The sequence below is a fragment of the Trichosurus vulpecula genome, chromosome 2 (genome assembly GCF_011100635.1).
Source record: "Trichosurus vulpecula isolate mTriVul1 chromosome 2, mTriVul1.pri, whole genome shotgun sequence".
Lineage (NCBI taxonomy): Eukaryota > Metazoa > Chordata > Mammalia > Diprotodontia > Phalangeridae > Trichosurus > Trichosurus vulpecula.
In genome coordinates this window covers 450,984,389-450,998,039 of record NC_050574.1, presented here as the reverse complement: position 1 = coordinate 450,998,039, position 13,651 = coordinate 450,984,389, and the positions used below count along the sequence as shown (strand labels likewise).

At 40.0% G+C, this 13,651-nt stretch overlaps 1 protein-coding gene across 2 annotated transcripts in view; it reads left to right on the top strand.

Annotated features, from left to right (window-relative positions):
- The window catches only part of PDK3 (pyruvate dehydrogenase kinase 3), a 120,831-nt gene that overhangs the window by 91,178 nt on the left and 16,002 nt on the right, over window positions 1-13,651 (top strand). For both annotated transcript variants that reach the window (XM_036745279.1, XM_036745280.1), the window contains exon 6: window positions 2,664-2,741. In XM_036745279.1, coding sequence (XP_036601174.1) covers window positions 2,664-2,741 — 78 coding nt within the window. The remainder of the gene's footprint in view (window positions 1-2,663; window positions 2,742-13,651) is intronic.

Here is a 13,651-nt window from a genome sequence, read left to right as displayed (position 1 = left end):
CTTCTATTAAGTTGAGGATTTTTTTTAACAGAGTCTTGAAAGTCTGAGGGTTTGTCAAATGTCCATTCAAAATAATGCTGAAATTTGAGGGGTATGATATTTTTGGCCGAAGCCCCAGGTCTTTTGCTCTTCAATATATTGTGTTCCAAGACCTGCGGTCCTTTAGTGTCTCTGCTGCTAGGTCTTGTATCATTCTAATTGTGGTACCATCATATTTAAATTGTTTTAATCTTGATGCTTTTAATATTTTATCTTTGATCTGGGGATTTTGGAATTTGACTATGATATTCCTAGGAGTTTTCCTCCTAAGATCTCTTTTAAGTGGTGTGCAATGGATTTTCTGTATTTCTACTTTCCTACCTTGTTCCAATGCTTCAGGACAATTTTCTTTAATTATTTCTTGTATTATTGTATCAAGATTCTTTTTTTGATCATGACTTTCAGTTACTTCGATTGTTTTTATGTTTTCTCTTCTTGATCTATTCTCCAAATCTGTTGTTTTTCTTATAAGGTGTTTCACTTTCTCTTCCATTTTTTCACGATTCATGTTTTGTTTAGTTATTTCACTGGCTTCACTTTGCCCAATGCTCATTTTCAAGGTGTCGTTTTCCTTCTTGAGATTCTGCATCTCCTTTTCTGATTGGTTGACTTTCCTTTCATTACCTTCTTGTTTTTCTTGAATTATTTTTATTTTTTTTTATTTTTCCTCCATCCCTGTTATTTGATTTTTAAAGTCTTTTTTAAGATCTTCTATAAATTCTTTTTGGACAAGTGACCGTTTGACATTACTCATTGGGGATTTCTTTACATCAGTATCCTCCTCTGAGGAATCCCGGTCATCTCTATTCCCGTAATAGGTTTCTATGGTTGGATTCTTTCTCCTTTGCCTGTGCATTTTTTTTTTTGGTTGTAATAACTTGATTTTTGTCATCACCTCTAGCCCTGGGGTATGGGAAGTGCTGCCTCTCGCCCCAGATCTTCAGTTCTCTCCTCTAGCCTGGAACCAAAGCCAAACCTCCAACCTCCTGTAAGTGCCCACAGCCGGGGCTTTCTGCCCCACTGCTTCTGCCCTCATGGGGCGTTCCTCTTCACGAGAGGTTCCCGCTGTCTTCCTGGCCTCAAATGCACAACTCCTCTCATTATCCCGGGGTCAAAAGGTCCTGTGGCTGGGGCTGAGGCAGCCTCTCAGACCGACTAACCCCGGGGCTTGTTGTTAAAACGGAACCCAGCCTGGGGGTGTTCTGGGGGTGTTTACTCCTTGTGGGACCAAACCTAGTCCTGGGGTTTTTCTTCAGAGCTTCTCAGACTGTCCAAGGAAAACCCCGGTTGTGCCCCTATTCTTTTTTGTCTCCACCCACACTTTGTTCGCCCTAAGGTGCTATTTTAACTCTTTCTTGGGGGAAAGTCTTGAGAGCTTGGAATTTTCTGACCTACTCTGCCATCTTCCCAGAATCTTCTCTCACCTTTTGTTTTGAATTTATGATGGCTTCCTTCCATGTCACTAGCAAACATACATCTCCCTGTTGAGGACTTTCCGTGTTAGCTTGCAACAAATTGTCAAAATAGTCTGTGTAGTCAGGTCTGTCTTAGAATCTTACATAATTTTGACATGCATGAGGCAAATTATTTGAAAATGGCTTTTTAGTTTACATTTTGTTCTATGTAAAGAACAGTCAGGTGGCACAATGGATAGAGGACTACCTGGAGTCAGGAAGAACTCAGGTACTTACCACCTGTGTGACCCTGGGCGGGTCATTTAACCATTGCTTGCCTCAGTTTCCCCAACTGTGAAATGAGGATAATCCATCTACCTCCCAGAGTTGTTGTAAGGATCATATGAGATGTTAGTAAGTGCTTAGCATCGTGACTGCCATAAAGGAGGTACTAAATGCTTCTCCCTCTTCTCCCTATTTAATTATAATACTCTGATTATTACATGTTCTTCACAAAATGGAAAAGGTCAACTTTTGGTAAAAAAAAAAAAAAAATTAGAACCCTTGAATTTTAACCTAAGCTTTTAGAGATTAGTTGACTTTCTGAAGATTCAACAGGTAGTGTCATTGTTAGAGCTAGACATTGTCTATGCTAGAGGTTCTTAACAGGGTATATTTTGAGAACTTTTTCAGTGTAATTGTTTTCCTTTGTAATCCTGTGCATTTTATTTCATGCGTATTTTAAAACATGATTTTGAGAAGGGGTTCATAGGCTTCACCAAACTGAAAAGTTCCATTTCAATAAAGAGGAGCCTACCTCTCCATGAAAACTTTGATCTCTGTAGCTAGAAGTTAAGTTTTACTTCTGAAGTCTTATAGGACTTATAAACTATTCGTGTGTCACACGCTGACTTTGGTTTAATTTATTTGTGTGAATGTTTTGACTTTCTGGGTAAACTTTAAATTCCATGAGAAAAGAGGTCATTTCTTATACTTTTAATTACCTGCACCCAGCGGAATGCTCTAGTCATTGTAGGGATCCACGTATTTGTTGAATGAATGACGTAAGGTTATTCTTAAATATAGCTTTGTAAAAAGTGTCTTTTTTGCCCTTTTTGTTTCAAGGTATAAAGAAGAATTTGTAAAAATCGGATCCTTAAAATATTTATACTTTTTTGTCTGCTATTCCATAAAAATAATACAACTTTTTAAAAAAATTTTCTCTTGCAGATGCATATGAAACAGCTAAGATGCTTTGTGAACAGTATTATATGGTAGCCCCGGAATTGGAAATTGAAGAATTCAATGGTAAAAGTAAAAATTCATTTTGTTCTTACATGTAGAAGATGATTTAGTTGCTGCTAATATGAGCTAACGTTTACTATGTCAGTGGCTACTTGTGTGACCTTGGGTAAGGCCCTGGAACCTTTCTGGGCCTCTGTTTCCTTGTCTTTATACAGAGACACCAATACTTAAGTATTAGTTTGTAAATACCGACAATGCTGTCGTGAGAGGATCAAGTAAGAATATATATGTAAACTCGATGGTGGTAAAAATCAGTTTAGACCATTATTGTTAGTCAGTCGGTAAACATTTATTAAGCCCCTACTATGTGCCAGGCACTGTGTTAAGTTTTGGGGATACAAAGAAAGGCAAAAGACAGTTCATGCTCTCAAGGGGCTCACAGTCTATGGGGAAGACACCATTCCAGCACCTATGTACAAACAAACTGTATGGAGGACAAATTGGAAATAATCAGCACAGGGCAGGCACTGGAATTGAGGGGGATCAGAAAAGATTTCCTGTAGAAGGTTGGATTTTGGTGGGGACTTGAAAGAAGCCAGAGAAACCAGGAGGCGTGGAAGACAGCCAGCAGAGATCCCCAGAGTCAGGAGATGGCGTGTCCTGTTTGAGGAAAGGCAATGTTGCCCTTTATCGTCATCGTCATCACCACCACCACCACCACCACCACCACCACCACCACCACCTTTTGCTTGTATTGCTTTAAAAGCCTTCTCTCTGCTTTTCCGACTTCTCTCTGGTATCTCCTTTCCAAACTATCCTGCATCCTGTTGCCAGACCAGTTTTTTAAAATAACTTATTTTTAAAACTCTGGAGCTGAACATCTAATAAAATAAACATTTCTGTATAAAAGTAGAACCCCCCAAAAAGGATATTTGTGCATGACACTGTAAACTTCCAACACATACCACTTGATTTTTCTTTTATGTATATTGTAAATTCGATGTGTAACTTTACAGGCTGCCCTGCTTTATGCATTCCCTTCTGGTTTTCCTTCTTTTCTGTTCATTAAAAAAATACTTCAGTAATGCTTATTTTCTCTCTCTTGTTTTTATAGCGAGCCTTTCACTAGGCCTACTCTCCCACCCACCTGCCTCCACATAGGGGAAAAAAAAAAAAGGAATGGCAAAGTAAAACAAGACCTTTGTAACAAATACGTATAGTTGGGCATAACAGATTCTCAAGTTTGCCATGTCTGTGACAAAAAAACAAGTCGTCTTTCTTAGCAAATCCTTTATTATCATGTCACTCTCCAGGCCAAAAATATTAAACAACTCTCCTTTCCCTACCATATCAAGTATGAATTCTTTTGCCTGGCTCTCGGGGCTCTCAAAAACCTGACGTATTTCATTCACTCATTCATTTATTCCACAAGACTTTGTTAAATTCTGCCGTGTAACAGGTGTTCTGTCAGGCACTAAGGAAACAAACAGCTCATTTGGCTGCCTGCTTTGGCTTTCTATGAATCTAATGTGTTTATTTATGCCTCATTTTTACTCCTGTCATTTCCCTTGTGGAAGTGATTTCCCTTTATTTCTGTTCACATCCTTCAAGTCCTAGCTTAGGTCCCACCTCCCTCATAAAATCATCTTAACCTGATTAATCGGGCCCACATTTATATTTGCCTTTTCTGAGTTCGAGTAACTCTCACTCTTTCTACCTTCTGATGATCGATCATATTCTTCTATCACTCTGTCAGTTCAGTCTCTGTAACATAAGCGATCTAAAATCTTTTTAATCTTGTGCATTTGGGGGTTTACATTCCTCATGGCATCAGGCACACAAAATTAAGACAATTTCCAGCTGAAAGGGCCTTTGAGAACCACTAGTCCAGCCTCCTCACTTGTAGATGAGACAGTTGAAGCCCACAGAGGTCATTACTGAACAAGCTCTGTGAGCTTGGGGGCTGTCTTAATCGAATCTTTTTTTTTTAACTCTCAGAATTAATTCAGTGTTCTGCAAATAGTGGTCACTTAATGTGTGGAGTGGTTTGGGGGTTTTTAGATGAATGAATGAATAGGCACATATTAAAATTTCACTTAATTGAAACATCCTTCAGCGTCGTAACTGGATTTGAGCATAATGTTTGGGGTCCTCCTGACTGGTGCACTTAACTCAACTGCATCGGGAGGTAGCTAAAGACTTTTACGGGTCACTTCTACCCCATAAGAACAATTAATTGTTTGCGGTTTAGAGGAGCAACATCATCTCTAGGGCAGATTAGGTTTGGTTTGGTTTTCAGCTAGAACTGTGACTTCATTTGTGTAGAGAACTTCTGGTAAAGGAAATCCTCTCCACAAATTACGGATCATAATGCTTTGCCACTTTTCATTTTTAAGTTGTTGCTTGGGAGCCCTGAAAGGGTAAGTTGTTTGCTCAGGGTAACACAGCTAAGTGTGTCAGAAGTGGGAATGGAAGCTAAGTCTTCCTGATTTGGGTCTGACTTTTTACCTTCTGTGCTACGTACACTGCCTTTCTGGAATGTAATAGACTTCCTCTCCTAGGTAGGCTGGGTCCTCCCTAGAGCTCTCTGCATTACTGTAAAAGGAAAGGCTAATTCCCTGCTCAAGAGCAGTAGAGGAGCCTAATATGAAAGAAATAGCAGTGTGAATGTGAAGCGGCATTTCCTGGTTTTCAGAGTATGTCGCTGGGCATGGGATAAATAACTCCAGGAAGAGTTGCATCTGTATTCTACATAAACTTGCCACACCAGTTAAGTGGACTTGGTTTATGTATCCCTGATTAGAACTATCTCAGTAGTCCCTCTGTGTCTTTTTCTACTGGTTGGGCGTGATTTGACTTAACTGTCCAGATTTATATTTGTCGAACTAATGGAAATTTAATTCCCAGGTAGTAAATTGCTCTTTTGAGTTAATGGCAGAGGTACTTCCTTTGAAATCCACAGCAGCGAGTCTTTTCTTACTGATCCCAAGATACCAGCCAGCTGCGTCAGCACATTCATTGCTAGCCAAAACTGTCACACTGGGCAAATTGAGCGCCTGTGGGATAGGATTAAAAAAAAACAACATTTCTGGTAGTACCTTATTGGTATTTTTTGGAGCCCTCTTTTCTAATAATTAAATAAATTTAGCAGAAGACAGTATTAGTTTGCTACTGTCTCATGTAATATAGACATGTGTTGCTTTGGGAATATCTTTAAAGAATATTCCTCATTTGTGACAAGTAAAAGTTTTCTCTGTTTAAATGGAAGTAGGAAATTGGTGTTGGATATTTCCTAAAAATTGTAATGTTTAATAGAGTTGCATTTAGAATTCTCTCTAAATGCTTCCATTCTAAATAGATTTATACCTATAATGCAATAAAATTAGTGTCAAAAAGGAATTCTGGGTTTTAGCAAAATATGTGACATTTTCTTGTGCTATTTTTGTGGGCAAGAAGAAGCTAGATTGGAGTATAATTAGGTAAATTATAATAGGACCAATAGAATAGCCATTAATATGTCTCTTTATGCTTAGAGATCTGTAGTAGAGGTGCCCAGGTATCTGTGCTTGGTCCTCTTAATATTTAACATTTTTTATCAGTGACTTAAAGGCATAAATGGCATGCTTCGTCAATTTTTAGAAGACATTAGACTAGGAGTCCGGGGCGGAGCCAAGATGGCGGCTGGAAAGCAGGGACTAGCGTGAGCTCCCCGCCGAGTCCCTCCAAAAACCTATAAAAAATGGCTCTGAACCAATTCTAGAACTGCAGAACCCACAAAACAGCAGGGGGAAGCAGGGCTCCAGCCCAGGACAGCCTGGATGGTCTCTGGGTGAGGTCTATCCCACATGGAGCTGGGAGCTGGGAGCAGAGCAGAGCGCAGCGTGAGCGGCGTGGACCAACCAGACCAGGAGCCAGGCGGAGCAGGCCCTAGCGCCCTGAATCAGTGAGCTGCGGCAGTTACCAGACACCTCAACCCACAAACACCAAAGACTGCGGAGAAGGTTAGTGGGAAAAGCTGCGGGAGTGGAAGGAGTTTGAGGTTCAGCCACTGCCCCCGGGGCAGTGGAGGTGGGGCAGCTACAGCTGCAGTTGCTTCTGGCTCCAGGCTCACCTGGTGGGAGGAATTAAGTGGCAGATCAGAGCAGAAGTGCACAGCCTGCTGAAGATCTAAGTCCAGTCCGGGTTGGGGATTCTTGGGGAAGGAGGAGTGCTGGTGTGGCAGAGCTGGCGCATCCCCCCCAAACATGGAACATAGAACTTTTTAGTCTACAAGCAGTCATACCCCACTGAAAAACACAAGGGTCAAGTTAGCTGGTTGGGAATATGGCCAGGCAGCAAAAACGCACCCAGATTCAGTCTCAGACTTTGGATTTTTTCTTTGGTGACAAAGACGACCAAAACATACAGCCAGAAGAAGTCAACAAAGTGCAAGAGCCTACACCAAAAACCTCCAAGAGAAACATGAACTGGTCCCAGGCCATGGAAGAGCTCAAAAAGGATTTGGAAAAGCAAGTTAGAGAAGTAGAGGAAAAATTGGGAAGAGAAATGAGAAGGATGCGAGAAAACCATGAAAAACAAGTCAATGACTTGCTAAAGGAGACCCAAAAAAACACTGAAAAATACACTGAAGAAAACAACACCTTAAAAAATAGACTAACTCAGATGGCAAAAGAGCTCCAAAAAGCCAATGAGGAGAAGAATGCCTTGAAAGGCAGAATTAGCCAAATGGAAAAGGACGTCCAACGGACCACTGAAGAAAATACTGCCTTAAAAATGAGATTGGAGCAAGTGGAAGAAGTTAGTGAGTTTATGAGAAATCAAGATATTATAAAACAGAACCAAAGGAATGAAAAAATGGAAGACAATGTGAAATATCTCATTGGAAAAACGACTGACCTGGAAAATAGATCCAGGAGAGATAATAAAAATTATTGGACTACCTGAAAGCCATGATCAAAAAAAGAGCCTAGATATCATCTTTCAAGAAATTATCAGGGAGAACTGCCCTGATATTCTAGAGCCACAGGGTAAAATAGAAATTGAAAGAATCCACTGATCACCTCCTCAAATAGATCCCAAAAAGAAATCTTCTAGGAATATTGTCGCCAAATTCCAGAGCTCCCAGATCAAGGAGAAAATACTGCAAGCAGCCAGAAAGAAACAATTTGAGTATTGTGGAAACACAATCAGAATAACCCAAGATCTGGCAGCTTCTACGTTAAGAGATCAAAGGCCTTGGAATGCGATATTCCGGAGGTCAATGGAGCTAGGATTAAAACCTAGAATCACCTACCCAGCAAAACTGAGTATCATGCTCCAAGGCAAAACATGGATTTTCAATAAAATAGAGGACTTTCAAGCTTTCTCAGTGAAAAGACCAGAGCCGAATAGAAAATTTGACTTTCAAACACGAGAATCAAGAGAAGCATGAAAAGATAATCAAGAAAACAAACAAGAAAAAGAAATTGCAAGGGACTTACTAAAGTTGAACTGTTTTGTTTACATTCCTACATGGAAAGATGATGTGTATGAATCATGAGACCTCAGTATTAGGGTAGCTGAAGGGAATATGCATATATATATATATATATTTTTATATATATATATATATATATATATATATATATATATATATATATATATATATATATATATATATGGGAATGTGCATGTTATCTATATATGTATGTATGTGTGTGTGTATATATATATATGTATAGAGAGAGAGAGAGAGAGAGAGAGAGAGAAAGAGAGCAGGCACAGGGTGAGTCAAAGATGAAGGGAAGATATCTAAAAGAAATAAAATCAAATTAAGGGATGAGAGAGGAATATATTGAAAGAGGGAGATAGGGAGAGAGAGAATGGGGTGGATTAATTCTCGCATAAAGGTGGCAAGAGGAAGCAGTTCTGTGGGAGGAGGGGAGAGGTCAGGTGAGGGGGGAATGAGTGAATCTTGCTGTCATCAAATTTGACCTGAGGAGGGAATACCATATATACTCAGTTGGGTATCTTACCCCACAGGAAAGAAGAGGGAAGAAGATAAAAAAGGGGGGGATGATGGAGGGGAGGGCAGATGGGGGTGGAGATAGTCAAAAACAAACACTTTCGAAAGGGGACAAGGTCAAGGGAGAAAATTCAATAAAGGGGGATAGGTTAGGAAGGAGCAAAATATATTTAGTCTTTTACAACATGAGTATTGTGGAAGGGTTATACATAATGATACACATGTGGCCTATGTTGCTTGACTTCTTAGGGAGAGTGGGTGGGAAGGGAAGAGGGGAGAGAATTTGGAACTCAAAGTTTTAAAAACAGATGTTCGAAACAACAAAAAAAAGTTTTTGCATGCAACTAGAAAATGATATACACAGGCAATGGGGCATAGAAATTTATCTTGCCCTACAAGAAAGGAAGGGAAAAGGGGATGGGAGGGGAGTGGGGTGACAGAAGGGAGGGCTGACTGAGGAACAGGGCAACCAGAATATATGCCATCTTGGAGTGGGTGGGAGGGTAGAAATGGGGAGAAATTTTGTAATTCAAAGTCTTGTGAAAATCAATGCTGAATACTAAATATATTAAATAAATAAATAAATTTTTAAAAAAAGAAATTAACTGTCACCTTCAGGCCATGATGAAATATAGTAGAGGAGACCTCCTTTTACTTCAGCACTTTAATGAATTGATGATCTCATCAATGTATGTTCTCTAATCAGTGATGCACCTTTTAGTGCAATTCTGACAACGTATATAATGTAGTAGAACCCCTACATTGGTTGTCCTTTACCTTTTCTCCATCATCAGCCCCTTCTTTTTTCTGAGTGTACATTTATCTGATGGACTCCTTTTTGCTGCTTCTCCTGCACAGTTCTCCTTTTGTAATGTATATCGTCCTCATTTGCCCAGGCTTCTTGCTTCTACCTCCTCTTTCACATCCCTGCCCTTTTCTTTACCCACACAAAGATCACCCAGGTTCAGGCCCTCATCGTCTCTCTATACTGTAGCCTTTTGAGTGGTCTCCGCCTTCTAATCCACCAACCTCAGAACTGCCAAAGTAATTTTCCTAAAGCACAGATCTGATCATATTTCGTCTTATATTGTGCTTTAGTTTTTTGTGAAAATTATATCAATATAAACATTGGGTTCATGCTAAAACATTTTTAGTGGTAGGGTAAACAACCAAAAAAGTTTGAAGACCACCTTTCTAAACTACTCTTTTCTCTAGCTGAGAAGACATACCTTCCTGCTTGGCAAGGAGACCAAGTGTTTACCATCTAACATAGTCCCTAGACTCATTCGATGGTTTCTTTGTGGCACCTGAGTATACTGGTTAAACTTTTTTTTTAAAGAAATGGAGGCAGTCTTTGTTGCTATCTCTCCCTTCGCCTCCCACTTTTCCTTTATCAGCAGTCAGGCTGAGGTCACCTCAGTCGTGTAGCACACCTTGTTTTTATTCCTTCCAGTTTAGTGTTTTAGTGTTTGCTCTAATTCGCTGATTCAGAAATGACTCCATTAGCAAAAGCTGGTTGTTTTCTCCCATTAAAATAATTTTTTGTGATGTTATTTGGTGCTTTATTCTCTATGTCATTGTCTTACAGGTCCTTATATCCAACTATAATCTTTTTCCTGACCCCCAGGCCCATATTAATAGTTGTCTGCTGGACGCTTTCTCCCCTTCAGTTGAATTGGAGTTGCCTAGACAGATAACTGTCACGCGACACCTCAGTTTCACCATGTCTGAAGTAAAACTCAATCCTTTTTCTCCTCCACACTTCTCTGTTTCTGTTGAGGTTATGTTACTTCCAGTTACCCATGTCATAGGTAGGAGAGGGAATATCGGAATCTTCCTTGATTCTCCTCCCACAGCCCTCTTACCTGTGCAGTTGCCAGTTCGTGTTGTTTCTACTTCTACGATGTCCCTTCCATCCATCGTCTTCTTGACCTCGCTCAGGCCCACGTCACCACTCACCTGCTCTGTGGCAGTAACGTTGTGATTGGTCTCCCTAATTCTAGTCTCTCTCTTTTCCAAGTCATCTTCCAACAGTTGTCTAATTGATTTTCCTAAAGCATAGATTTGGTCGAGTTACTTCCTACTTAAAAACCTTGAGCTGTTTAGACAAAGTACAAAATTATCTGCCTGAAATGTATAGCCCCCCCCCCAGTCTTTCTCCCATTCACCTTTCAGTTACATTTACTACACTTTTCTACTCAGATCCCGCCTGTCTTTGCCATTTCCTGCCTCTTTGATGTTGTACTAATGATCTCCCAATTCTGCATTTCCTTTTCACTTCACCTCTTAGAATCCATATCTTGAGAGTTCATTCCAGGAGATAGGATTAGAATATCCAGAAATGCTTGTGATATAAAAGTAAAAGGCATTAATAAAACTGCTCCCCTCAAAGCATAGCTCCCAGGACTATCTCGAAAACGAGGCCTTTCCTGATCCTCCAGTTGCTCGTGTTCTACCTCTTAATTTTCCATTGCATTTTCTTATCTTTGTACCTGTTGTATCCCATTAACACTGTGCCTTACATACTTACACACTTAACTAATTTTAGTTACAATTGAATTAAAGTTTCCTTTGCTTAGGAATCTTCAGTGGGCTGCTGCTACATTCTGGATAAGTTCAGGTCCAAACCCAAGTTGTGTATCCTGTCATTCATTTACTTCATAATCTATTCTCCCATTCCAGCTTTATCGCCCACTTTTTCCCGTATGGACCATCCTCTGCAGGCATATTGTGTGTGCCATCGGGGCAGGGATTGTGTCTTATACATCTTTGTATCTCCCTCCAGCACCTAGTTCAGTGCTTTGTACACCTTATGCGTGCGGTAAATATGTATTGATCACAATGGTGCTTGGCACAGAGGCAATTAATAAGTACTTGTTGATATATTGATTATGTTATTGCTCACTCAGCTCAGGTGGCCCCTCCTAGAAGAAGAATTTTCTGATTTCCCCCGTTAGTATTCTCTCTCTTCTCAAGTTAGCTTGTATTTTCTATTCTGTTTTGATGCTGTATCCCCACAGTACAATATAAGGTCCTTTAGGAGAAGGGCTTTTACTCATTTTTGTCTCTGCAAGCTCCTGGTGAGTAGGAATTGTTTCAGTAGTTGTCTTTGCATCCCCAGTGCCTAGCACAGTGTCTTGTGCCTAGTAGACACTTAATATGTGGTTTTTTTATTTGTTTAATCAGTGTTCAGAATGTCGAGGGTATCATTTTAACAAAAGCTTTCTGAGTACGAGAATTGTCTTATTTTAAGATGGTGGATTTCTAGCGAAAAAGATTGGGACTCAGGATCTATGATTTAACTGGTACAGGGAACTTAATGGGTGAGGAAATTCCTTCTGTCACTGCTGGTAGAAACCTTTATTTTAATCTACATGGCATAGATTTTATTTTTTAATATTTTATTTTTTTCTATTTACGTGTAAATAGAAAATACGTAAATAGAAATACGTGTAAATTTTTAAATTCCACATTATCTCCCTCCTTCCTCTCCCCACTTCCTGAAGTTTTTAAAAGTATGCTTCACTGTGCATTGAGACTGCATCACTTCCTTCTCTGGAGGTCGATGGCATTTTTCATCATAAGGGTAGGCACCTTCTTTGAGACTTAGAGTGTTAGGGAATTGCCTATGCACTGAAAGCTAAGTGGCTCGCTTAGAGCAATGCACCAGCATCTCAGACGAATCCAGAAACTTGAAGGGAAAAGAGGAAAAGGATTACACTGGGTTTGGGTGTAACCTCAGAAAAGATTTGCTTTTTTTTGTGGACTGACTGTAGAGTAAAATATCTTGCATTATAGTGGTATCTTAGATCATTGTGTTCTGGTCAATCAAAAGGAAGATTTTCCATGTAGTTTTGAGCATCTTCATTTGTTTCCACCTGAGCATGCTTAAGCGTTCACTGCCCCTTTCATAGCCTAGTAGTCTCCCTGTGCAGTTTCACAATTCCAGGAGCTGAGGCCCAAGGTAAGTTACACATAATCGTGTACCAGTGGTATAGCTCAACTTGAATTCGTCATGATTTCGAATTTCTAAAATGCCAGACCCAGATAACCATCGTCAATGATGTTTGAGACTGCATGTTGTTAGGTTGAGTTTCCTGTAGTCTAGGTGGGTGTGGTTTATATTGCTATAATCTATGGTTAGTTTTTTCATAAAGTCCCTGCTTTGGAGCACAGTGAGAGAATGTAGAACGCTGAAGTTCTAATACGAATCTTTAGTGATGTAGATTAAGCCTATTTTGTTTTTTGGATGGAGATAGGAATAAGAATCCATACTTGTGATTTCATTGATGTTTGGAACTCCCGTTACAGAAACTCCCTCTATGTATACAGATTTAAATCAGTAAGCATTTATTAAGCATCCACCATTGCCAAGTGTTGTGCTGGAGATAAAAACACAAGAATGAAACAATCCTTACTCTTAAGGAGATTGCTTTCTAACAAGTAAGTACATGTAAGAAGTACATGTAAGGATATCCAGAGTAAAAAGAATAGGTATAAGATAGTTAAATACAACCTAAGGAAAGCAGTAGGCGTTGTGGGGATCAGGAAAGGCTTAATGTAGAAGATGGTACTTGAACTGTCTTGGAGGGAAAGGAGGATTCTCTCATATGTGATGAAGAAGGAGCACATCCCAACTTTGGGCCAGCTAGGTCAGATGGGTGAAGCAGTGTTGCACGTGAGGCTGATGTTGGGCAGGACTGTGGAGTGTGGGAACTGAAGCAATATCCCGTGAGGTTGGAAAGGTAGGTTGGGACCAGGCTGTGAAGGATTTTAAAAGCTAAGCAGAAGACTTGGCATCTTATTCTAGAGGCAATAGGGAGCCTCTGGAGTTTATTGAGCAGAGGAGGGATAGGGTCAGACTGCACTTAAGGAAAGTCACTTTAGCCAGAGTGGAGTGTAGACTAGTGGGGAAGAGACCAGAGAAGCCGATTTGGAGGCTGTCAGAACTGGCTTGTAATTTATCCTC